Source organism: Neoarius graeffei, chromosome 10 (assembly GCF_027579695.1).
Source record: "Neoarius graeffei isolate fNeoGra1 chromosome 10, fNeoGra1.pri, whole genome shotgun sequence".
In the NCBI taxonomy this organism is placed as follows: Eukaryota; Metazoa; Chordata; class Actinopteri; order Siluriformes; family Ariidae; genus Neoarius; species Neoarius graeffei.
Genome location: NC_083578.1, coordinates 45,280,962 through 45,305,935, shown reverse-complemented (window position 1 = coordinate 45,305,935; position 24,974 = coordinate 45,280,962). Strand labels below are relative to the sequence as shown.

The window sequence follows — 24,974 nt, the reverse complement described above, 5'->3', positions numbered from 1 at the left end:
CCATAATCAGCTGGGATAGGCTCCAGCTTGCCCACAACCCTGCATAGGATAAGCGGTTATGGATAATGGATGGACATTGGTTGTGCAAATGACATTGGTTGTGCATCTTTTTGAGCCAGACTTTTCAGCAATGACCTTCTGTGGCTTACCCTCCTTGTGGAAGGTGTTGATGATTGTCTTCTGGACAACTGTCAAGTCAGCAGTCTTTCTCATGATTGTGGTTGCGTGTACTGAACTAGACCCAGAGATATATGATATTTATACTGTTTTATTCAAACTCAAAATGAAATACTCTAATAGTTTGAGATTTTTTTTTCATTTTTTGCGCTGTAGGCCATGAATATCAATATTTATATAGAAAAATGCTTGAAACATTTACGTTTACATGTAATGAGTCTACAATATCTTAAATTCTCACGTTCTTAAATAGCTGATGGAAAATATTGAGCTTTTTCACTATATTCTAATTGTTTGAGATGGACTTGTATATGTTGTCACTGGGAAATATCATCACAGAACATAGAATTAATTTACATAGCCATGGTGATGATATGCAACTGTATGTTTCTTTACCATCCTGTGACATCAGCTGTATCAGCTGTATTACAGCTGTATCAGCTGTAAATATGTGACATCCAAAAGTTGATAAGATCAATGCAGTGAATCAATTTATTAAAATTGATTCACTGCATTGATCTTATCAACTTTTGGATGTCACATATTTTCTTATAATTGAACAAAGAAAAAACAGAGGTTTTAATTGTCAGAACAAAGGTCCAGAGAGAGAAATACTGTACACTGACTTAAAATCTTTGGCAAAAAATGCCAAGCCCCTAGCAAAAAATAAAGTGCTCTTCTTGACCCTGATTTTAATTTTGAATCTCACATAAAAATGCTTTTTATCACCACAGTACATCAGGCCATTATTAAAAAATGTTCTGTTTCCTGTCCACCGGCCGGGTGAGTGCCGTTTGTGTGGTTGAAATTTTTTTTTTTTAACGCCGGTTTTTCGACATTTTTTTTCGGGTTCGTAATTCTAAAATTGAACTTGACATTTACGCATTCCCAGGGCTTTCCACTAAGGCTCATACTAGCCAGCCATGACAAATAAGTAGCCAGCCGGGGGGGGGAGTAAACACAAAACTAGAGACGACAATTCCCCTGTGGGAAATCGTGAGAGTGATGCAGTGCGTGTAGCAGCCGCTATCACAGGCTATGAGGCTACGATGCTATGAGCCTGTGTGCATAGACATATAAACATAGACGCTGCATTGAGCTGGTGGCCCCGTTGCTGGGATACGTCAGAGTGTCCGCCATATTTGATGTGGCAAATCTTCCCCGTAAACCAATGCAAGTAAATGGACTGAACTTCATAAAGCCCCTTTCTACAATAATATTTAACTCGATGCCTTTTATTCACCCATTATTACACGTATATATTTGGGAAACAAACAGGCATCAAAACAACACATATAACTTTTAATGTGATGGTTATAAATAGTGTGCGAAATACCCTGTACACTGCAAACTAGTGACAGATAGGTGATAGATAGCTCAGGTAAGCTAATCAGTCAGCATACCGTAGCAAGCTACCAAAACCTGAGGCCAAAATAACCAACCTACAAGACTGAATATGATAAATGATGGAAATAGTGGAAAAACTGGAAATAGTGAATGAAAATAAAAATTTACTGTTTTATTTATTGAGTCACCACACAGACCTACTCTCGTTGAATAAAGTGAGCTGAATGACCGCCAAACCGAGTTCGGCCAGGTTTTAACGTCATACCAAAACAAAATACATCAGTGATTCCTTCACAATCAGAAAGGTTAAAAACATTCATCATACGTTCAAAAACGTTCATCATAGTGTGGCACTGTATTATCTAATTCTCACTGCTTATAACTATACACCTACCCAGTGGAGATGAGCTGGGAAACTGAAGACTGAAGGAACAGCTCCCTCTCTGATCCTGACTGTCTGACCTGTTCTGTCAAAATCCTCCGTTCTGAAGTGTTCACTGCAGAGCATGGATGACGGAGTAGCAGAAAACCCTTCCTGTCGCACAGCTGTCTCCCACTGCTTTTTCATGTCTTTATTTTTGGGAAACCTACATAGTATGTGAAAAGTTAGCTAAGCAACTAACAACAATCAGCATAGTTACGAAGGAAATACTTCGTTGTTTGGAGACAGGTTTCACCGAGCGGCTATTATGCGCGAGACTTCATATTAGCCACAAAGTCAGAAAAATCTGTTCGTAAAATTACGTTATAATGACCAAATACAATGAAAAGTATTTTTCCAGTCTCACCTGTGAAAGGTAATCCCATGTGATCTCATTTGGACGGTAAACCTGTTGGTACAGTTAAACGCAGCACATGAACGAGGCATCTTTATTCTCGGCTACTGTCTAGACGCTATACCAGAGATGGTTGAAGAATCTCCACTTTGTGAAGATACTCAGTCATCCAGGTACATAGTAATCTGTGGTTGGTAGAAGAGAGCAACTGGACTTGCTTGAAAAGTCTTGAAGATGTTTCGCCTCTTGTCCGAAAGGCATCCTCAGTTCTGTCTGTCTAATAGGGAGTATCAAGTATTTATCCTCTCATGGATCATCATAGAATCCGAATCAGAATGCTGATGGCTGCATTGTAGGTGGCTGATAGATGTCATAAACACCCACCTCTGTTCAGTGATGGTCGTTCCAGGTTGACAAAAATGAACGATCCTCTCTGGCTAAGATGTCTGCCAGTTTTTCGGAAATCCTCTCACACTCCCGCACCAGTCGAAGGGAACTCATCCCTAAGTGCGTAGAAACATATCTGGTTTCTACGCACTTAGGGATGAGTTCCCTTCGACTGGTGCGGGAGTGTGAGAGGATTTCCGAAAAACTGGCAGACATCTTAGCCAGAGAGGATCGTTCATTTTTGTCAACCTGGAACGACCATCACTGAACAGAGGTGGGTGTTTATGACATCTATCAGCCACCTACAATGCAGCCATCAGCATTCTGATTCGGATTCTATGATGATCCATGAGAGGATAAATACTTGATACTCCCTATTAGACAGACAGAACTGAGGATGCCTTTCGGACGAGAGGCGAAACGTCTTCAAGACTTTTCAAGCAAGTCCAGTTGCTCTCTTCTACCAACCACAGAATCTTCACTTTGCCACATCCAATATGGCAGCGAGGATGACGTATGATTCTACGCGGAAGGCGGCGTCTATGTTTATACAGTGGTGCTTGAAAGTTTGTGAACCCTTTAGAATTTTCTATATTTCTGCATAAATATGACCTAAAACGTCATCAGATTTTCACACAAGTCCTAAAAGTAGATAAAGAGAACCCAGTTAAACAAATGAGACAAAAATATTATACTTTGTCATTTATTTATTGAGGAAAATGATCTAATATTACATCTTTGTGAGTGGCAAAAGTATGTGAACCTCTAGGATTAGCAGTTAATTTGAAGGTGAAATTAAAGTCACGTGTTTTCAATCAATGGGATGACAATCAGGTGTGAGTGGGCACCCTCTTTTATGTAAGGAACAGGGATCTATCAAAGTCTGATCTTCACAACACATGTTTGTGGAAGTGTATCATGGCACGAACAAAGGAGATTTCTAAGGACCTCAGAAAAAGTGTTGTTGATGCTCATCAGGCTGGAAAAGGTTACAAAACCATCTCTAAAGAGTTTGGACTCCACCAATCCACAGTCAGACAGATTGTGTACAAATGGAGAAAATTCAAGCCCATTGTTACCCTCCCCAGGAGTGGTCGACCAACAAAGATCACCCCAAGAGCAAGGTGTGTAATCATCGGCGAGGTCACAAAGGACCCCAGGGTAACTTCTAAGCAACTGAAGGCCTCTCTCACATTGGCTAATGTTAATGTTCATGAGTCCACCATCAGGAGAACACCGAACAACAATGGTGTGCATGGCAGGGTTGCAAGGAGAAAGCCACTGCTCTCCAAACAGAACATTGCTGCACGTTTGCAGTTTGCTAAAGATCACGTGGACAAGCCAGAAGGTTATTGGAAAATGTTTTGTGGACGGATGAGACCAAAATAGAATTTTTGGTTTAAATGAGAAGCGTTATGTTTGGAGAAAGGAAAACACTGCATTCCAGCATAAGAACCTTATCCCATTTGTGAAACATGGTGGTGGTAGTATCATGGTTTGGGCCTGTTTTGCTGCATCTGGGCCAGGACGGCTTGCCATCATTGATGGAACAATGAATTCTGAATTATACCAGCGAATTCTAAAGGAAAATGTCAGGACATCTGTCCATGAACTGAGTCTCAAGATAAGCCGGGTCATGCAGTAAGAAAACAATCCTAAGCACACAGGTCGTTCTACCAAAGAATGGTTAAAGAAGAATAAAGTAAATGTTTTGGAATGGCCAAGTCAAAGTCCTGACCTTAATCCAATCGAAATGTTGTGGAAGGACCTGAAGCGAGCAGTTCATGTGAGAAAACCCACCATCATCCCAGAGTTGAAGCTGTTCTGTACAGAGGAATGGGTTAAAATTCCTCCAAGCCAGTGTGCAGGACTGATCAACAGTTCCTGGAAACATTTAGTTGCAGTTATTGCTGCACAAGGGGGTCACAGTAGATACTGAAAGCAAAGGTTCACATACTTTTGCCACTCACAGATATGTAATATTGGATCATTTTCCTCAATAAATAAATGACCAAGTATAATATTTTTGTCTCATTTGTTTAACTGGGTTCTCTTTATCTACTTTTAGGACTTGTGTGAAAATCTGATGACGTTTTAGGTCATATTTATGCAGAAATATAGAAAATTCTAAAGGGTTCACAAACTTTCAAGCACCACTGTATGTCTATGCCTGTGTGTGTTTGAGAGAGAGAGCAGCCCCTCCCCTCTCTGCTCCCTGAGTGGAGCTCGTCGCCTTGGTAACGGTGCTCAGGTGCAGGGAAGAGACACAATATGACAAGCAAAATACGCTTTTTCTCAGAGTTCCCTCTCCTCAAACAACGGTGATTTACACGGAAACCAAAGGAGCTATTCACAAAATTCTTGCATATTGAGTGCTACAAGGCTCCCATAAACACATTGATGTAATTGTTTTGTCCCTAGTGTAAAAAATGTGGACAATAGAGCGAGTTAAAAACAAGTGACATTTCTGATTTTGCAGTAAAAGTGCTGTCAGGATTATAATGGGAGTCTATGGGGCAGCGCGCCTGTCCTCTCATTACTTTCAGGCTTCTCATTCAAAAACTGTAAGTCCTATCGTGCAGGTAGACACATTGACAAGTCAATGTGACAAGACAAATCAAGACAAGTGTGACTACAACTTTGGAGAAAATTATGTGTGCAGAGTGAAATTTGTGGCTGAAAACAGTTTAAATGAGAAAGTTTGAGCTACTTTTTCAAGCTCTCTACACTTTAACTTAACGAGCTCCACTGAAGTGTAATGCCATAGACACCCATTATAAATTTGAATTTCTCCAGGTTTGATCATGGTGTTTGATCTGTGACTGATCAAAAAGTATATAACCTAGCAAAAAATTTGAATGCCAGATCCACACAGGAGAAGTTTGTCTACGTTTTAAAGTTTGAATCATGTCTCTAGGTGAAAGCATGCCAGAGCAGCGGATGTTTGAAAAACATTGAAAATGAGCGATTTTTTTCAATTAATTCCATAGAAAAAGAATGGGAAATTGTGTGTGATTTTTTCGCGACTATGTCGCGAAAAAAATCGTAGAATGCTGAACAAAGTAATAGCATAGCGAGTCCGATCAAGCCGCACGTTTTGATGTATTGTTTGTCTGTGTGCGATGTATGGTTATTGGGTTATTCGAAATCGAAATTTGTACAGAAGATGAAAAACGGAAGAACAAGAGTTTGCTGTGCTTTGCACTGCAAACTATTGACTCCCTATATGGGAGTCAATAGTTTGCAATGCATAGCACTGCATCACTAATAATAAACTCCTGTGCACACAGTTCCCAGGATTAAATGTATTTTCCACAGACTATTTATTTATTCACTTTACTCAAATACAAAGTAAAATGGCAGTAAATCATCTTTCTTTTCTTGCGTATTGCATCATGAGGCATTCCTGGCTTGTAAATCTCTTATTTTCGGTGCATGACACATTCACGCAACTGAGCATGCTATGAATTAACAACGACAACAGTCTGCAGTGGTGGCTACACAAACACTCAGCGAACATTTCTCCATTTGTGTATGAAAATACACTCCAACGACTCAGTTTCATTTCATTTACAACCAACGGTGTCTTTTGATGCCAGCACATAATTGAACGAGAGAAGACTGGTTTACCGGAGACAAAATAAGCGTTATCTCTGCTTCTGTTCCCTCTGATGTTGCCTCCGACGGCCCCGACACACTACTGCCTCCACTGAGTGCACGCACACACACCGCATGTAGGGGCCGCAGATGAGTTACTCTCCCTTGATCAATGAAGTCGGCAGGGAATTTGTAGTTATTATTGGTACAAACAGCGCGAATCACAACTTAAATGAGTGCGGTTCAGTTTGACATTATTGTCAGTCCGTTAGATAAACATTTAATTTTATTAAAATCGAAAATTAATATTTAGAGCCTGTGGGCTACAAAAATAATAGTCATTAAAGTAGCCGGCTGGACTTAATTGTGTAGTCGGCTGTATGGCCAGCAGCCGGCGCTTGTGGAAAGCCCTGTTGAATCAGCTCTGCGCATGTGCCGTGCGACACAAAAAAATGGCAGCCACCATGAAGGAAGGAGATCCGGAGTTTTCAAACATTTGCTTAAGTGTGAAATCGCAAAATGGTATTCTAGCGAACAACAAAATAGTAAAGATTCAGAAAAACAAATCATTCAGTGATCATTTTAATAGTGTAATTTCATCCGAACTAGGCCTAACGGTCGATTTAGAACTACAAAAAGTCAGTGTGTCGGACATTTTAAGTACCTTTGTAAAAGTTTTGCAAATGTTGCAGTCAGCATTTAAAATGCTAACTTAGTTTTTGTACAAGTTTCAGTTATTTAAACTATCATGTTTTATTAAATGTGTCTGCTTTCATAATAAAAAAGTACTGAAAGAAAAAGCAAACACAGCATTGCGATTTCTTATCCATCCATTAAAAAAAAAAAATCCCTCCCTCCCTACTGAAATTTTTTTTGCTCACCCGGTGGACAGGAAACGGATTTTTTTTTAAGGATGGCCTCAGTAAAAGGTTCTTACCAAGTTAGGAATATTACTAAAGTGTGACAGTTTTTCTCTCATGCTGATACTGAGAGACTTATGTATGCTTTTATCACTAGCAAGCTTGGTTACTGCAATGCTCTCTTTTCTGGTTTAGCTAAGAAAACTATAAATAAGCTACAGATCATTCAGTCAATACCTTCAGGTATTGACCAAGGCCAGAAGGAGAGCGCCCTGTGATGACCTGGCGACTTGTCCAGGGTGTACCCTGCCTTTTGCCCGTAGTCAGCTGGGATAGGCTCCAGCTTGCCTGCGACCCTGTAGAACAGGATAAAGTGGCTAGAGATAATGAGATGACATGAGTTTACTCCATTTTAATCTGACCTCATTTGCTCCACTGGTCTCTATATTTTACCATTTTTCTTATTTTTTATATTGTCATTCTTTTACGTTGTTTTGTATTGTATTTTTATTTTATTGTTATGCACCTTGTATTGCTATTTTGCATGAAAGGCAAATGATCTGTTTCTGTAGATTTGGTTGCCGAAACACAACAAATGAAAATGGACAAGTTTAAATCCTAATGTTGCTAGTTTGCTGTTTTTACAGCAGTACAAGAACTTTGGTGAATAAAACACACATTTATATGAACAAGCAACAAACTAGTGACGTTGCTATAGCTACTGTTAGCTGGCTTACGTCACTTCAGCATTCCTATTGCTGGTGCAAATGCAAGCAGAAAAAAAATGCCTTGAAGGTAGGTAGTTCTTGGGGGCGCTCCCCAGTGGGTAGTTCCTCTTATGAGTCCCTAAAACTGTTTGGTCCAAAAGTGTCTAAGTGAATGTGCATATTGTTATCAAAGTGGATGACTTTGTATTAGTATGGTTTGAAGACCAGTGTGAAAGCATCTCTTTCTGTGTTACTACACTGGGCTCATCCTTAAATGGTAGAGTTATTTAAAATGATTTTAACTTTGCAATGTTTTTGGGCAACTCAGTCCTGTCTTATCAGATTCAGTCACACTTTACGGAGTTGTTTAAGCATTTGATATTTTACCAAACACTGCCCTCTAGAGGAGAACACTTATTTAAAGAAAAACGTTTGGGCATCATTCCAACAGTTTAGTTAACTGGAATTATAAAGAAAGAAAAAGAAAGTAGAACCAGAAAGTGGTCAAGAATCATGGATTGGAGTGAATAACATTTATGGATAGTTTATACAATAATTTATTCAATCAATTTATTCGATTTGTCTGCGATCAAATGATCACCCTGCAGAAACTACAAGAAAGACCTACAGCAAACTAGCCAGCTATGCTTATATGGCTAAATAAAAATACAGAATGAAGAATAAAACTCACTTCAGAGAACAAAATATACACACTGAAATTTAATTCTTTGAACTCATGTTAATGTGGGATAATGCTAAAATTTTGCACCATGCAAGCTACTTTATTAGACCTTTTACAATGTTTTCATTTAAAAGTCAAATACATATTAGAACATTATAGGAAACAAAGTTTAGCAGTTGTTTCAGGAACATAGTATAGTTTATCTGGATTATACTGGATTTACAGTACAATGCAAAAGTTGTAGACTAATGACTATCATGCCACAGGTTATGAGGGGAAGAACTGTGAAATGGATGTGGATGAATGTGAGGCTCAACCTTGCAAGAATGGTGGCAAGTGTTTCCAGCGCTCGGACCAAAGACATTATGGTGACTTGGCCCAGCTGGGCCCGTCTTTCAGCTATGAGTATGCTTCCGGCTTTCTGTGCAAATGCTTGTCTGGCTTTACAGGTAAATTTTACTATATCTTTGCTCTAGCTAGAAGATTTTATTTGCTTCACATACTGTTCTCTGTTGTTTTGGACAATTCCATGAAGTTAACAATGTGTGTTGTGGTGATTTGCAGGTGAAACCTGTTCAGTTAACATAGATGATTGTGAATTTGCACCATGCCTAAATGGTGGAAGGTGTGAAGATCTAATTAATGCATATCAATGTTTTTGCTCTCCGGGGTTCACAGGTGAGTCTCAGTTGCACTGTTATTTTACAGTGAACAGCTTTACAGAAGATGGCACACTTTTATTAGAAGTCACATTACCCTGGAAGAGGGATCTCAGATGTGAGTCCTATAGGGGCCTTTCACATGACGCTATCATAACTGCAGATTTGTTTATCTGGCCATGCTGTTGATCGGCACAAGTGTATGTGAGCGACTGTAAGCCCAATAAAGTAAACATCTACAGATAAACTTGTAGAAGTTACATCTAAAAGAACAATGCCAGAGACCTGTAGTGCTTTTGGATATAATAACAGATGTGGAGGTAAGCCTGGTTTAACTTTTCACAGCTTCCCAGCGAACCCAGAAAGATTTCTTTGTTTGCCCAACAATATGGCGGATGCTGTGTGATAAACAAAAATCTTTGACGTCAGTGAAAGGCCCCTATAGAGCTACAACACTGCTGAATTTAACATTCTGTGTTATTTAACACATCTGGTTCAACTCATTAGCTAATTAAAAAGCTCTTGCTGGGCTGGACTCGGTGTGGTTGAAGAGGGAAAACATAGGCACTGGCTCTATATTTCCCAGGACATGAGTTTGACACTATTGTTATGCACAGTCATCAACTTTCATTCACACAGACAGTGTGAATAAGTGGCTGAATAATGGAACTAAAGACTTGTGACTCAGGACAGATGTATTCATTATCACAGTGAGTCTACCCTTCTGCCTTCTAAACCTAATGTTACCTTTCATTCCTCCTTGTCATATGGCTGGGGCAGAGGAATAAGACGTGATGTGTTTGTAACTAATAGCGAGAATGCAATATATATATATTTTCCAAAAATAAAAGAGTGGAGAAGTAATTAACTGTGCTTATCATTACCCCCCCCGAACCCCAAAATCTAGCTACATAGACAATAGAATGTCTCATCTCATCTCATCTCATCTCATCTCATCTCATCTCATCTCATTATCTCTAGCCGCTTTATCCTGTTCTACAGGGTCACAGGCAAGCTGGAGCCTATCCCAGCTGACTACGGGCGAAAAGCGGGGTACACTCTGGACAAGCCGCCAGGTCATCACAGGGCTGACACATAGACACAGACAACCATTCACACTCACATTCACACCTACGGTCAATTTAGAGTCACCAGTGAACCTAACCTGCATGTCTTTGGACTGTGGGGGAAACCGGAGCACCCGGAGGAAACCCACACGGACACGGGGAGAACATGCAAACTCTGCACAGAAAGGCCCTTGCCAGCCACGGGGCTCGAACCCGGACCTTCTTGCTGTGAGGCGACAGCGCTAACTGCTACACCAGCGTGCTGCCCCACAATAGAATGTAATGAATGTAATGGAAGAAAGCAGAAAGGCAAATAAAGGAAGGAAGAACAAAACTGTAGGTGCCAAATAGCAGCTTGTCCAGGGTTTGCTTTGACTGCATATGCGTGTATGCATGTATTAGAAATATAGCAGTATGTAAGGGGAAATAGCTCCTTAGCCCTGATCATCCCTAAAACAACACAAATGTGTATGTAAGCTAAAAGGTAAACTAGGAGTAAAAAAGTTCCTCTGCATAAATGGTGTTCAGAGTGTCTAGGTATTTCATTAAATGCTTTGGATGTATTTTTTTAGTTATATTTGATTAAATAAGGTGTGTTCTGTGGAAAATATTTCAGTATTTTAACTTGATATAACACTTATAATGTTTACTGTACATGCACAAAATATTTCAGTTTTTGTTTTTAATTCCGAAAAAGACAATATTATTTCTAAGCTGTTAACATGGCGAACAGAAATGAATATTCCATTAATATTCCTGTTTACATGCAGCTGCACCTCTACCCCAGCTTTGCAAACTGTTGTCTAGTTGGTTTCTTTGCAATGCACAGAGCAAACCGTAAACATGCAAGAGGCCATGTCTCATAAATTGCCATAAAAATCCCAGTTGAGATGCATATTCCGGATGTGCTGTATACATGTCATATTCAGAATAATAGTAGAATAGCATGTCAACATACTGACTATTTCAGCACTAATTTGAACAAAGACAGTTCTCTTCACTCAATGCTTATGGTATTCTTGCTGGATCTCATATCCTTTCTAAAATCACATAATCTGTAATGATTGTGTCACAGGATGGTGTTGTTGACTAACACCCTGAGTGGACAGGCGTTCATTTTGTCAGCACTGACAAAGGCCAGCTGGGACAATAGAAAAAGGGAGTTGGATGGAGGGAGAGCAAAGGGAAGCATGGTGGATTATTATCCCAGGCAGCTTGGCTGTGGGGGAGTGGTAATGGACTCATCCTGTAATCACCACTGGCTGTCTGGTATTGAGTGGAGTGTGTGTGTGAGAGAGAGATACCTTAGTGCTGTTGTCCCACTGCCTATGAGACAAGGATCAGAAAAGGGTATGAAAACGAGAGAGAGTGTGATGCTATGACAGAGAAAAAAAGAAGTAGATTTTGAATGGCTGCCTTGGGACCTGTCAATTTTCTGTCATTGTCAAAGTTTGTTGAGGGATGTCACTGTTGCTTGGAGGTTTTAGCAGGATGAGAGGATTGCAAGTATCAGTGATTTGGTGTGGGCTGCTTCCCCTGACAGGTAAAGTGTGGGTGTATTGGCTTTCCATGGCAGACTTCCATGGCTGTCTGCATTAGCACAGGGAGGTCTTGGTGTTCTTATGTAAAAAAGAAACAGCAGATGGTTAGTGCTGAAATACTCTACCATGTGGTTGATAAGGCTGTATATTACACATAGTGATTGACAAAAATTAAATAGTTTTATTTTCCTTTTTTGCATTGTTATTTGTTTGTGGAAGCAAAGTGGTATATAAAAAATTTTAATTTGTTTTTAATACTGCATAGCTGTGCTGCTGTCCAAACTGACAATTATAACTATACACATTGTGTTTGCAAATTACATCTCCAGGGGTCTTTATATAAAGTGAGAAATATTAGAGGACTAGAAAACAACCTTGGGCTACCATATTGTTTATGTTATTCAAGTTTTATTCATTTTAATATATTTATACAGAAATATAGATTATAAAGATGTGATAGAAAAGGATTCAGTCATTAATGAAAGAAGGAAAGGAAAAGAAAAAAAACCCTTAAAAGACAGCCACAAAGAACCACCCAGGCACACCAGTTATTCTTACATATATTAGAGCATCTCAAACAATTAGAATATCATGAAAAAGTTTTTTTTTCATAATTATTTCAAAAAGGTAAACTTTCATATATTCTATATTCATTACACGTAAATTGAAATATTTCAAACCTTTTTTGTTTTAATTTTTATTCTTATGGCTTCGAGCTCATGAAAAATAGAAATCCAGTATCTCAAATTATGAGAATATTTCCTAAGATCAATCAAAAAAGGATTTATAATACAGAAATCTCCAACTCTGAAAAGTATCTTCATTTATACACTCAATACTTGGTTGGTGCTCGTTTACCACGAATGGAAGCAATGAGCCTGTGGCACTGTTGAGTTGTTATTAAAGCCCAGTTGCTTTGATAGCGGCCTTCAGCTCGTCTGTATTTTTGGGTTGGGTATTTCTCATCTTCCTTTTGACAATTCTCTATGTCTCTATTCCAATTCTCTTCTGGATTCACTATGGGGTTCAGGTCAGGCGAATTGGCTGGCCAATCAAGCACAGTAATATCATGGTCAGTAAACCATTTGGTAATAGTTTTGGCACTGTGGGTAGGTCCTAAGTCCTGCTGGAAAAGGAAATCAGAATCTCCATAAAGCTTGTCAGCAGATAGGAACATGAAGTGCTCTAAAACCTCCTGGTCGACAGCTGCCTTGACTTTGGACTTGATAAAACACAAGTGGATAAACACTAGCAGATGACATGGCACCCCAAATCATCACAGACTGCAGAAACTTCACACTGGACTTCAAACACTTTGGATTCACTTTCATCTGAAAAGAGGCACTTGAACCACTGAGCAACAGTCCAGTTCTTTCTCTGCTTAGACCAGGTAAGATGCTTCTGATGTTGTTTCTGGTTCAGGAGTTGCTTGATATTAGGAATGTGACAGTTGTAGACCCTTTCCTGAAGATGTCTGTGCGTGGTAGTTCTTGATGCACTGACACCAGCCTCAGTCCACTCCTTCTGAAGCTCTCCCAAGCTCTTGAATCAACTTTTCTTGACAGTCCTCTCAAGGCTACGATCATCTCTGGTGGTTGTGTACCTTTTCCAGCCAGCCTTTTCAGCAGTGACCATCTGTGACTAACCCTCCTTTTGGAGGGCAGTCTTCCACATGATTGTGGTTGGATTACTGAACTAGCCTGAGAGGTACACGGTATTTACAGTGGTGCTTGAAAGTTTGTGAAGCCTTTAGAATTTTCTATATTTCTGCATAAATATGACCTAAAACATCAGCAGATTTTCACACAAGTTCTAAAAGTAGATAAAGAGAACCCAGTTAAACAAATGAAACAAAAATATTCTACTTGGTCATTTATTTATTGAGGAAAATGATCTAATATTACATATCTGTGAATGGCAAAAGTATGTGAACCTTTGCTTTCAGTATCTGGTGTAACCCCTTTGTGCAGCAATAACTGCAACTAAATGTTTCCGGTAACTGTTGATCAGTCCTGCACACCGGCTTGGAGGAATTTTCGCCCATTCCTCCATACAGAACAGCTTCAACTCTGGGAATGTTGGTGGGTTTCCTCACATGAACTGCTCGCTTCAGGTCATTCCACAACATTTCGATTGGATTAATGTCAGGACTTTGACTTGACCGTTCCAAAGCATTAACTTTATTCTTCTTTAACCATTCTTTGGTAGACCAACTTATGTGCATCGGGTCGTTGTCTTGCTGCATGACCCACCTTCTCTTGAGATTCAGTTCATGGACAGATGTCCTGACATTTTCCTTTAGAATTCGCTGGTATAATTCAGAATTCATTGTTCCATCAACGATGGCAAGCCATCTTGGCCCAGATACAGCAAAACAGGCCCAAACCATGATACTACCATGACCATGTTTCACAGATGGGATAAGGTTCTTATGCTGGAATGCAGTGTTTTCCTTTCTCCAAACATAATGCTTCTCATTTAAACCAAAAAGTTTTATTTTGCTCTCATCCATCCTCAAAACATTTTTCCAATAGCCTTCTGGCTTGTCCACGTGATCTTTAGCAAACTGCAGATGAGCAGCAATGTTCTTTTTGGAGAGCAGTGGCTTTCTCCTTGCAACCCTGCCATACACACCACTGTTGTTCAGTGTTCTCCTGATGGTGGACTCATGAACATTAACATTAGCCAATGTGAGAGAGGCCTTCAGTTGCTTAGAAGTTACCTTGAGGTCCTTTGTGACCTCGCCGACTATTACACGCCTTGCTCTTGGAATGATCTTTGTTGGTCAACCATTCCTGGAGAGGGTAACAGTGGTCTTGAATTTCCTCTATTTGTACACAATCTTGTCTGACTGTGGATTGGTGGAGTCCAAACTCTTCAGAGATGGTTTTGTAACCTTTTCCAGCCTCATGAGCATCAAGAACACTTACTGAGGTCCTCAGAAATCTCCTTTGCTCATGCCATGATACACTTCCACAAACATGTGTTGTGAAGATCAGACTTTGATAGATCCCTGTTCTTTAAATAAAACAGGGTGCCCATTCACACCTGATTTGTCATCCCATTGATTGAACACACCTGACTCTAATTTCATCTTCAAATTAACTGCTAATCCTAGAGGTTCACATACTTTTGCCACTCACAGATATGTAATATTGGAGCATTTTTGTAGTATACAGTACCAAGTATAATATTGACCAAGTTGACCAAGTATAATATTTTTGTCTCATTTGTTTAACTGGGTTCATTTTATCTACCTTTAGGACTTGTGTGAAAATCTGATGATGTTTTAGGTCATATTTATGCAGAAATATAGAAAATTCTAAAGGGTTCACAAACTTTCAAGCACCACTGTACACTGTTTTACCCAAACTCGAAATGAAATATGCTAATATTTTGAGCTGTTTTTTAAAGGTGCCTACTGCAAAGATGAATTCTGGATAAAATGTTCTATTTCTATTTCTGTTGGAGTTTCGAGATGTTTCACTGCTGCCCACACTATCATATGTGTTAATGTTTTGCCAAGATAAAATGCATCCCGCTTTTTAGAATTCCAAAGCAAGTGAGCAACAATATCATGTGACCACCATGGGGCGTTTGACCTACTTTTAACCAAAGCAAGTCCATTCTCCCACCAGCTAAAAGTGAGCATAAAAGAAAAGGAAAGCATGCCTAGTGAGCTCAGTTGCGAGATACAGCAAGGGTAGATGATGTGTAATTTTTCTGGACAGATAACTAAATCATTTTAGCTAGTGCTTAGCTATCTTAGCCTTAGACTGCATGGGCTTGACTCCACAGTAGGAAGGTAGGCCTTTCACATGACATCATCGTAACTGCTAAGTTGTTTATGTGGCCATATTGCCGGGCAGACTTTGCGTTGGACAATGACCGGCACAAGTGTCTGCGACCGATTATAACCCAATTCAGTAAACATCTACAGATAAACTTGTAGAAGTTACATCTAAAAGAACATTTTGAGGACAGTGACAGAGACCTGTAGTGTTTTTGGATGTAATAACAGATGTGGAGATAAGTCTGGTTGAACTTTTCACTGCTCCCTGGTGAACCCAGAAAGATGAGAAGAATGGTGAGCTGCAGTTAAACGGGAAGACTGGATGTCAACAAAGCATCAAAGCTATGTGTGTGGAGAGCATTTTATAACAGGCTTAGGTCCTCCTCTGCATTTATCCCATCTGAAGCGGTGAACGCGCATCTACACACATGCGCGTACACACACACAAAAACAGAGAGCAGTGTGTAGAATAAATAATAAATAAATACATTTGTGGCTAAATTATATGGATATGTGATGTTTGCATGTTTCAGCTTTTGGATATAACATGATCTCTGAGTATAAAATAAACTTTTTATCATTTCAGAGACATTGTACTAATTGCAGTCATCTTGATTTTCATTATTAAGTGTTGCAGCTCTGTTTCTTTCTTTGCCAGGCAATATAATATGTTGCGTGATAAACAAAAATCTATTAGTCAGGGTTAGTTTTACAAAAAAGTGAACCCTGGAGGCAAATCGTGTTAATTTTTGGTATACAACTGTTTTAGGGGTATTCAAGGGTGCTGAATCCAAATCCACTGTATACCAGGCTCAAAAATGTCCCATAATGCCTCAAACCTGAAAAATCCAAGATGGCCGCCGCAACCAGGTCAAAACCTCATAATCACTTATCTTTTTGACTAAACAAGGTATGAAATTGAATCTGACATCATTTTTTATGTTTTCATACATGAGGAACCCAATGCTGTCATCAGATTTAAGATTAAATTAGAGGAAAATGCTTATCTCATTGGCTAGTGAATCAGTGGCTTTATCAACAGACTGGTCCAACTTTATGGCACTTGATGATAATAAAGCAGATCTTGCACTTTTCCTCTCAAACCATGTCATCCAACACAGCCCAAAAGATGAACCTGTAATTGTGGTGTCAGGGGGGTTTGCCGAGGCAACCACTGCTATGTCATCCAATCCGAGTTTTGAAATCTCTTCTTTACAAGCTGAACATGAGGAAGCTGATACAAGACTTATTCTTCATTGCATACATGCAAAGGTGAAAACAATAGTTGTGTCAGCACGAGATACAGATGTGCTTCTTCTACTTCTAGCACACTTCGACAAAATGACTTGTACATATCTTTATATGAAGGCTGGTACGTCCAAAGCGCCAAAGTATTTTCCAGTGCATGAAATTCATAAGTTGCTATCCGCGGACCAATTACATGCATTACTGGCTTTCCATGCTGTCACAGGGTGTGATAGTGTATCTCAGTTTAGTGGTCCCAGCAAGAAAACAGCCTGGAAAATGTTCCTTGATCATCATAAGGATCTTCTTGGCCTTGGAAAAGGACCTTTAACAGACAATATAATCAGATTGACTGAGACATTCATGTGTAGGATATATGGGGTTCCTGAAGTTCATACCCTTGACAAAGCAAGGGTGAAATTGTTTTGCAGTGGTCGGTCTCAGGAGTCTTTGCCACCTACTTCAGATGCAGCGCGATTCCACATTATGCATGCACATTATCAAGCCAGCATATGGAGTCAGGCCCACAGGCCCCATCCTGTTCTCTCACCAGTGACTGAAATGGGATGGGTGGAATTGAATGGGACTTTAGTTCCACATCTTCTATCTCTCCCACCTATTCCTAAAGCATGTAAAAACATAACGACTTGTGCTTGCCTCAAGGGGTGCCTGAGCCAAAGATGTAGCTGCAGGAGAAGCGGCATGCAGTGCATGGAATCATGCAGCTGCCACAAGCTAAGCTCCTGCCAAAACACTGGAGAGGAGGAGGAGGATGACTAGAAATAGGCTTAAGATAACATATAGTATATTGAGTAAATTCTTCACCATAATATTAATCTGTCTCTTGCTCCTTTTTACTCTATTTATTAATGCACAGAAGGTTTACATGGTTTCTAATCTTAAATGTAATCATAGCAATGAATTCTCTATGTATGAAAACATATAAATACATCATATATCTCTGAGTTCACCATGTTTAATCAAAGAGGCATGCACATAAATGGCTTTTTGTCTGGTGACGGTGGCCATCTTGGATTTCTTCCTTTTGAGGCCTAATGGGAAATTAGTGAGCTTGGCATACAGTGAAATTAAATTCAGCACCCTTCAATACCTTTAAAAGTGGTGTATACCAATAATCACCACACCCAAATGTCGCTTGACATTACAACAAAAATATCAACAAAGAGAAATGTAGCCTTTCACATAAAGCCAGTTATTTGGTCAAAAACCTGTGACGCCAACCTATGTTCTACAGCTGATAACTCAAGAATGGAAAAAGGTATAAACAAACTTCTTTTTTTGGGTAAATGAAGACTGTGCAATGTTAATTTTGGTAATATTAGTGTTGACATAGGCATAGAACCTTATTTTCTGTACATCTTAAAAAGGCAGTCAAAATGCTAGAAAAAGTTGACGATATGAAGCTTTCTAGTTTGAAAATGGCTACTAGCCAATGAGATAAGCATTTTCCTCTAATTTAATCTTAAATCTGATGACAGCATTGGGTTCCTCATGTATGAAAACATAAAAAATGATGTCAGATTCAATTTTATACCTTGTTTAGTCAAAAAGATAAGTGATTATGAGGTTTTGACCTGGTTGCGGTGGCCATCTTGGATTTTTCAGGTTTGAGGCATTATGGGACATTTTTGAGCCTGGTATACAGCGGATTTTGATTCAGCACCCTTGAATACCCCCAAAACAGTTGTATACCAAAAATTAACACGATTTGCCTCCAGGACCTTAAATAAGCACTTTTTTAGAAATCCTGCCTAGACTATATGACATTGGTGACAGACCCCTCTAGACCCCTTGCATGTGACATCATGCATCACTTGATAATTTCTCCTGGGGGACAGCCAGACACTGTCTTTCCTGTAAGCAATGCTTAATCTGTCTTAAATATGGTTCATTTTTGTTTTTGGTTGTTCCAATCGTTCAAATAGATAAAAAGAAAAAAGATATTACCATCTTCTTGGAACTTAGTTTTGAACTTCTGATTGTGGCTTAGGAACTTGACTTGGGCATCCATCCATCCATCCATTATCCGTAACTGCTTATCCTGTGCAAGGTCGCGGGCAAGCTGGAGCCTATCCCAGCTGACTATGGGCAAGAGGTGGGGCACACCCTGGACAAGTTGCCAGATCATCGCAGGGCTGACATATAAAGACAATCAACCATTTACACTCACATTCACACCTACGGTCAATTTAGAGCCACCAATTAGCCTAACCTGCATGTCTTTGGACTGTGGGGGAAACTGGAGCACCCGGAGGAAACCCACACAGACATGGGGAGAACATGCAAACTCTACACAGAAAGGCCCCCATAGGCCACTGGGCTCAAACCCAGAACCTTCTTGCTGTGAGGTGACAGTGCTAACCACTACACCACTGTGTTGACTTGAGCATTTCTTTAGAAAGGAAATACCTCTGATCCGGGAGTAGGAGATTTTTTTCACAGCAGTAAGAAGAACCCAGTTCACCTTTTTATTTGTAACTGTCACTGAATCCCTTTGTTTCACTTCAGCTTCGATGGCCCACAACATCGATGCTATGTGAGAACAGCTCTCTCCAAGGCCTGCCATACAGTTGCAGTGTGCGGCCACAATATTGCCATTTTCTTCACTAACAATCCACGGAGTTAAAGTATTTTTTGTCATTCTTTGTGAATTGTTAACCTGGAATAGAATATAGGTTGTATTCAGTCATGTGACTTTTGCTTGCGAGTTTATTTCTGGTGAATCAAGTGGTGGTCAGGCAAACCAATTTGGCTGCTGGCATGTAAAGAGGTTGTGAAACCGTCTCTGACTATTTTCACAATTTACAAACAAATGCATAGTCAAGATACCTTCAGAAATTTGCTCTTTGTGATGGGATAGATCTGCACATGCTAGTAAAGAAGGGTTTTTCCTATGAGTTGGAAAATCATCCATCCACTGAGTTCCCCGACATCTCAAACTACCTTGTGCTGCAGACATCATTCTACATGGACAAATAGATGAAAGCCTGGAAGAGCATGGAGGCATACAACTTTTTATATGTGGCTGAGTTAAAGATCTGTGGATCAGGACACTACAAGATAAATCCTGTATCGTTTTTGCCTCAGTAAGTAGGGATTTGGGGGCTTTTTTTAATGTGTTTTTGCGGTGGTTGCTTGGACACTACACAAATTAGTATCAAGTGTAAACAAACCACAGCCTCTTAATTTTCCCTACTTTTCCAGCAAAAAATGTTTTTTTTTTTTTTTAATTAAAACAGAAAATGCAGTGAGAAGGTACAGTTGTGGTCAGAAGTTTACATACAGTGACATGAATGTCATCTTGGATATGAATGTCATGACAATATTTGGGCTTTAAGTAATTTCTTTGAACTGTTCTTTTTCTGTGGCAGAATGTACAGCATACATTTTTAATTAAAAAAAAATTATGTAATTTGGTACACAAGTTTTAATTTTCTTTGGGTTTTCTGAAATCAGCACAGGGTCAAAATTATACATCCAGGATCAAAAATATACATACAGCACATCTAATATTTGGGTAAAATGTCTCTTCGCAAGATTCACCTTGACCAAACATTTTTGTTTACCATGAACAAGCTTCTGGCAGAATTCTGGTTGGATATTTCATGACTCTTCATGATAGAATTGGTAGAGTTCAAAAAAAATTTTTGTTTTCTTGGCATGGACTCAACTTATAAGCATGGTCCATATATTTTCAATAGGGTTGAAGTCAGGGCTTGTTTTAAGCTTAATGTTAGCCTACTTTATCCTCCACAGCCAGTTCTGATGCGTATTTGGGTTCTTTGTGCTGTTGTAACTCCCAAGTCCCAAGTCGTGTTCAAGTTTCTGATGGTTTCTGCTGAAGAATTCTGAGGTAGTCCTACTTCTTCATTATTCCATCCACTTTGTGCAATGAACCAGCAAAACAGCCCCAGAGCAGGATGATCCTACACCACCAGCTGGTACAGTGTCCTCCTGTACATGGTGGGTATTGTGGTCAAATAACTCAATATTTGTCTCATTTGACCATACAGCTATCCTTGAGAAGGCTTTTTCTTTGTCCGTGTGGTTGGCTTCAAACTTTAGTCAAGCTTGAAGGTGGAGCAGGGGGTTACTTCTTGGATAGCAGCCTCCTAGTCCATGGTGATCTGAACTATAGACAGTGTTCCATCAGCTTTCAGTTCATGGCAGGGCTGTGCCATGGTGGTTTCCAGGTTGTTCCTGACCATCCAAACCAATTTCCTTTTAGCTGAGGGTGACAGTTTGGGTTTTCTTGAAGCAAAGTGGCTTGGCAAAGTGGCTACACCTCATGATAACTTGGATACAATTGTTTGACCTGATCTTGGAATTTGCACTTGTTTAGAAATGGCTCCAAGAGACATTCCGGAGTTGTGCATATCTGCGATCCTCTTTCTCAGATCTGCACTGAGCTCCTTGGACTTTCCCATTTTACTTTGTGTTGGTCAATCCAATGAGTGCTGTAAACAAACCCTTTTTATGAAGGCACAGAGAAGCTACCAGCTGTAGTCAATCATGATCACTAACAGGAAGTTAACAGACCTTGGCCTTGGCAAGATGAGAGACATTTTGGAAGTTTCTCACCTCTGAATTAATAATCTAAGTAATGTAAAATTTTGACCCTGTATGTATAATTTTGACCCTGTGTTGATTTCAGAAAACCCAAAGAAAATTAAAACTTGTGCACCAAGTTCTAGTGTTTTTATAATTAATGTATGCTGTACAGTCATTCCGTCACAGAAAAAGAACAGTTCAAAGAAATTACTTAAAGCCCAAATATTGCCGTGACATTCCTATCCAAGATGACGTTCATGTCACTGTATGTAAACTTCTGACCATAACTGTACATTCCAACATCTATGTAGCTAACACTAGGCCACAAATCTACATCGTCACTCCAGTCATTTTGAGGAATTTTGTACGGATCATAACCATTAATAAATTTCAATAATAAATTTCCACAGCATTAGATATACCACGGAGCACAGTGAAGACAGTCATCAAGAACTGGAGAAAATATGGGACAACAGTGACATTACCAAGAACTGGAAGTCCCTCCAAAACTGATGAAAAGACAAGATGAAAACTGGGCAGGGAGATTGCCAAGAGACCTACAGCAACACTGAAGGAGCTGCAGGAATTTCTGGCAAGTACTGGTCGTGTTAAAAAGTTAAAGTCCTTTCCGCGCCGATCTCTGTTTCCGCAGCCCTCGGCCTCTCACCTATTACATAGCTAGGGTTACAGTGGGAGACTAGTCCTCTGGTAACCACAAGAGTTTAACTCCCCACTCGCATCTGTATTGCAGCATGCCTTGCCAGATGATAATAGGTACCATTTTTATGAAGGTCTTTGGTATGACCCGACCGTGAATAGAACTCACGAACTCCCGATCGAGAGGCAGACATGCTACCACTAGGCCACTAACCGGTACTGGTTGTGTATTAGTTTAAAGATGTGCACACTTATGCAACCAGCTTATTGTACATTTTATATTTTTTAATGTTTTTTCCCCCTAACAGATTTGTTTGTTTTTCAATTGAATTGTACAGGTTATAGGTCACATTAAAGGTGGGAAAAGTTTTGGGTAGGGTCAAAGAAAAACATCCAGGCCCAGCTAAATTTTGCAAAAATTAATAAATAAATAAATAAATAAATTAATTAATTATCCCAAAAGCATGTGGGAAAATGTGTTATGGTCTGATGAAACCAAGGTTGAACTTTTTGCCAACAATTCCAAGAGGTATGTTTGGCACAGAAACAACACTGCACATCACCAAAAGAACGCCATACCCATGGTGAAGCATGGTGGTGGCAGCATCATGTTTTGGGGTTGCTTTTCTTCAGCTGGAACAGGGGCTTTAGTCAAGGTGGAGGGAATTATGAACACATCTAAATACCAGTCAATTTTGGCCCAAAACCTTCAGGTGTCTGCTAGAAAGATGAAGATGAAGAGGAATTTCATCTTTCAGCATGACAATGACCCCAAAAAAGTTTTGGAATGGCCCAGCCACAGTCCAGACCTAAATCCAATTGAAAATCTGTGGGGTGACCTGAAGAGGGCTGTGCACAAGAGATGCCCTCGCAATCGGAGAGATTTGGAGCGCTTTTGCAAGGAAGAGTGGGCAAATATTGCCAAGTCTAGATGTGGCAGGCTGATAGACTCCTACCCAAAAAGACTGAATGCTGTAATTAAATCAAAAGGTGCTTCAACAAAGTATTAGTTTAAAGGTGTGCACACTCATGTAACCAGTTTATTGTACATTTTATATTTTTTAATGTTTCTCCCCCTAACAGATTTGTTTGTTTTTCAGTTGAATTGTACAGGTTATAGGTCACATTAAAGGTGGGAAAAGTTTTTAAATTATTTATTGTGGTCTTATTTTTTTTACATCAGTAAAACCTATCATTTTAACGGGGTGTGTACACTTTTTATATCCACTGTATGAAGGAAAGCAATATACCTACACCCGTATGCCCCAAGGCTACTGAAAGAGTCTGTCAGTGTTCAACAGGATAGTGGCACAAGATCTCAGTACAGTTAATGTTAAAAGTACAATTCTGCAGTATGTGGATGATCTACTGATTTGTAGTCCACCAAAAGAGCAGTGTGTAGGAGATTCCAAAACTGGACTAACAGAATTGGCTAAAAAGGACACAAAGTTAGTAAAGACAAATTACAGTTCTGTAGGGAAGTTGTTGAGTATCTTGGTCACAAATTGAAGGGTGCTCACAGATCCATTTTGCTGGAACACATTGAAGCTATTCAGAAAGCTCCCAAACCCAAAACTGTGGCTGACATGTTGTCTTGTCTAGGGATGGCAGGGTATAGCTGACAGTGGACGTGTATTTTCACACTAAAAGTAGCCCCACTGAGGAAGATGATTTTGGAAGCTGGACAAACCAGCCTCAAGAAAGAGCTGAACTGGATGGGCGAGGCAGAATGAGCATTTGTTGCCATTAAGGCAGACATGTGCATAGCCCCTACTTTAGCAAATCCTGATTATTCAAAGGCATTTCATTTGTTTGTGGCTGACAAAAAAGGGGTACATGAATGCTGTGCTCACTCAAATTGCTGGCAGGGCTAAACATCCCATTGCATATTTTAGTGCACAGTTAAACAAAGTGGAACAGGGGATGCCACCTTGTTACCAGGGTCTGGCCGCAGCTACCCATACCTATGAAAAAGCATCAGCCATCACTATTGATCATAAAATAGAGTTATACATGCATCATGCACTGATTTGTTCCATGCACTGATACAGCTACGGACCTCCCCCATGTCACCCTCGCAAAGATGGAGCCTCACGACGACCCAGGAGCCTTCCTTGCGTTATTCAAGCAAGCTGCAGAGGTATGGGCATGGCCAGTCGACCCAGGAGCCTTCCTCGGGCTATTCGAGCAAGCTGCAGAGGCGTGGGCATGGCCGGCAAGTCTTCTGCTGCTCCTGACTGGGGAAGCCCAGCTCACCACCCAACAGCTCCCCTTCGACAGTTGGCTCCACTCTGCTAACTTGAAGCAAGCCATCCTGCATCATGTCGGCCACACCCCTTAACAACACCATTAGTGCTTCCACACTTTGACACTGGAGGAAGTCAGCCGGTCGTTCACTTTCAGCTAACAGCTCCGGGACGTCTGCCGGCAGTGGCTGAGGGCTGAAGACTGCGATGCTGAAGGGATCACTGATGTGATGGTGCTGGAGCAGTTCATCGCGTGACTGCCAGAAGGGACAGCAAAGTGGGTCCAATGCCACCGCCCGGCGTCACTGGATTCTGTAATCAAGTTGGCAGAGGATCATTTGGCAGCAGTTCCACCAGCAGGAGGACATCCTGCCTCTTCTCTCTCTCTCTCTTTCTCTTTCCCCCCTCTTTCTATCCCCACCCCATCCCTGCACCATGGAAATGGGAGCTGACCCTCCTGAAGCTGGCTTGCCGAGCCCGAGGTATCCCCTGCCCTCCTTCCCCTTCTTTGTCTGTGTCTTCTCCCCCTCAGGTGAGTGATCCCCAAACTGCCAGTGCAGAAGTGAAGCTGGGCCGGTATGCTGGCACTGTGGGGAGCCTGGGCATTGCCAAGGCCAGTGCCCAGCAATGGAGACGAGGGCCATGGTCCGGATCCCCAATG

The 24,974-nt window shown here is 40.3% G+C and overlaps 1 protein-coding gene across 1 annotated transcript in view; it reads left to right on the top strand.

Moving 5' to 3' along the window:
• Window positions 1-24,974, top strand: part of crb2b (crumbs cell polarity complex component 2b) — a 179,266-nt gene that overhangs the window by 76,448 nt on the left and 77,844 nt on the right. Inside the window, exons 5-6 of the mRNA XM_060932713.1 lie at window positions 8,800-8,982; window positions 9,098-9,211. Coding sequence (XP_060788696.1) covers window positions 8,800-8,982; window positions 9,098-9,211 — 297 coding nt within the window. The remainder of the gene's footprint in view (window positions 1-8,799; window positions 8,983-9,097; window positions 9,212-24,974) is intronic.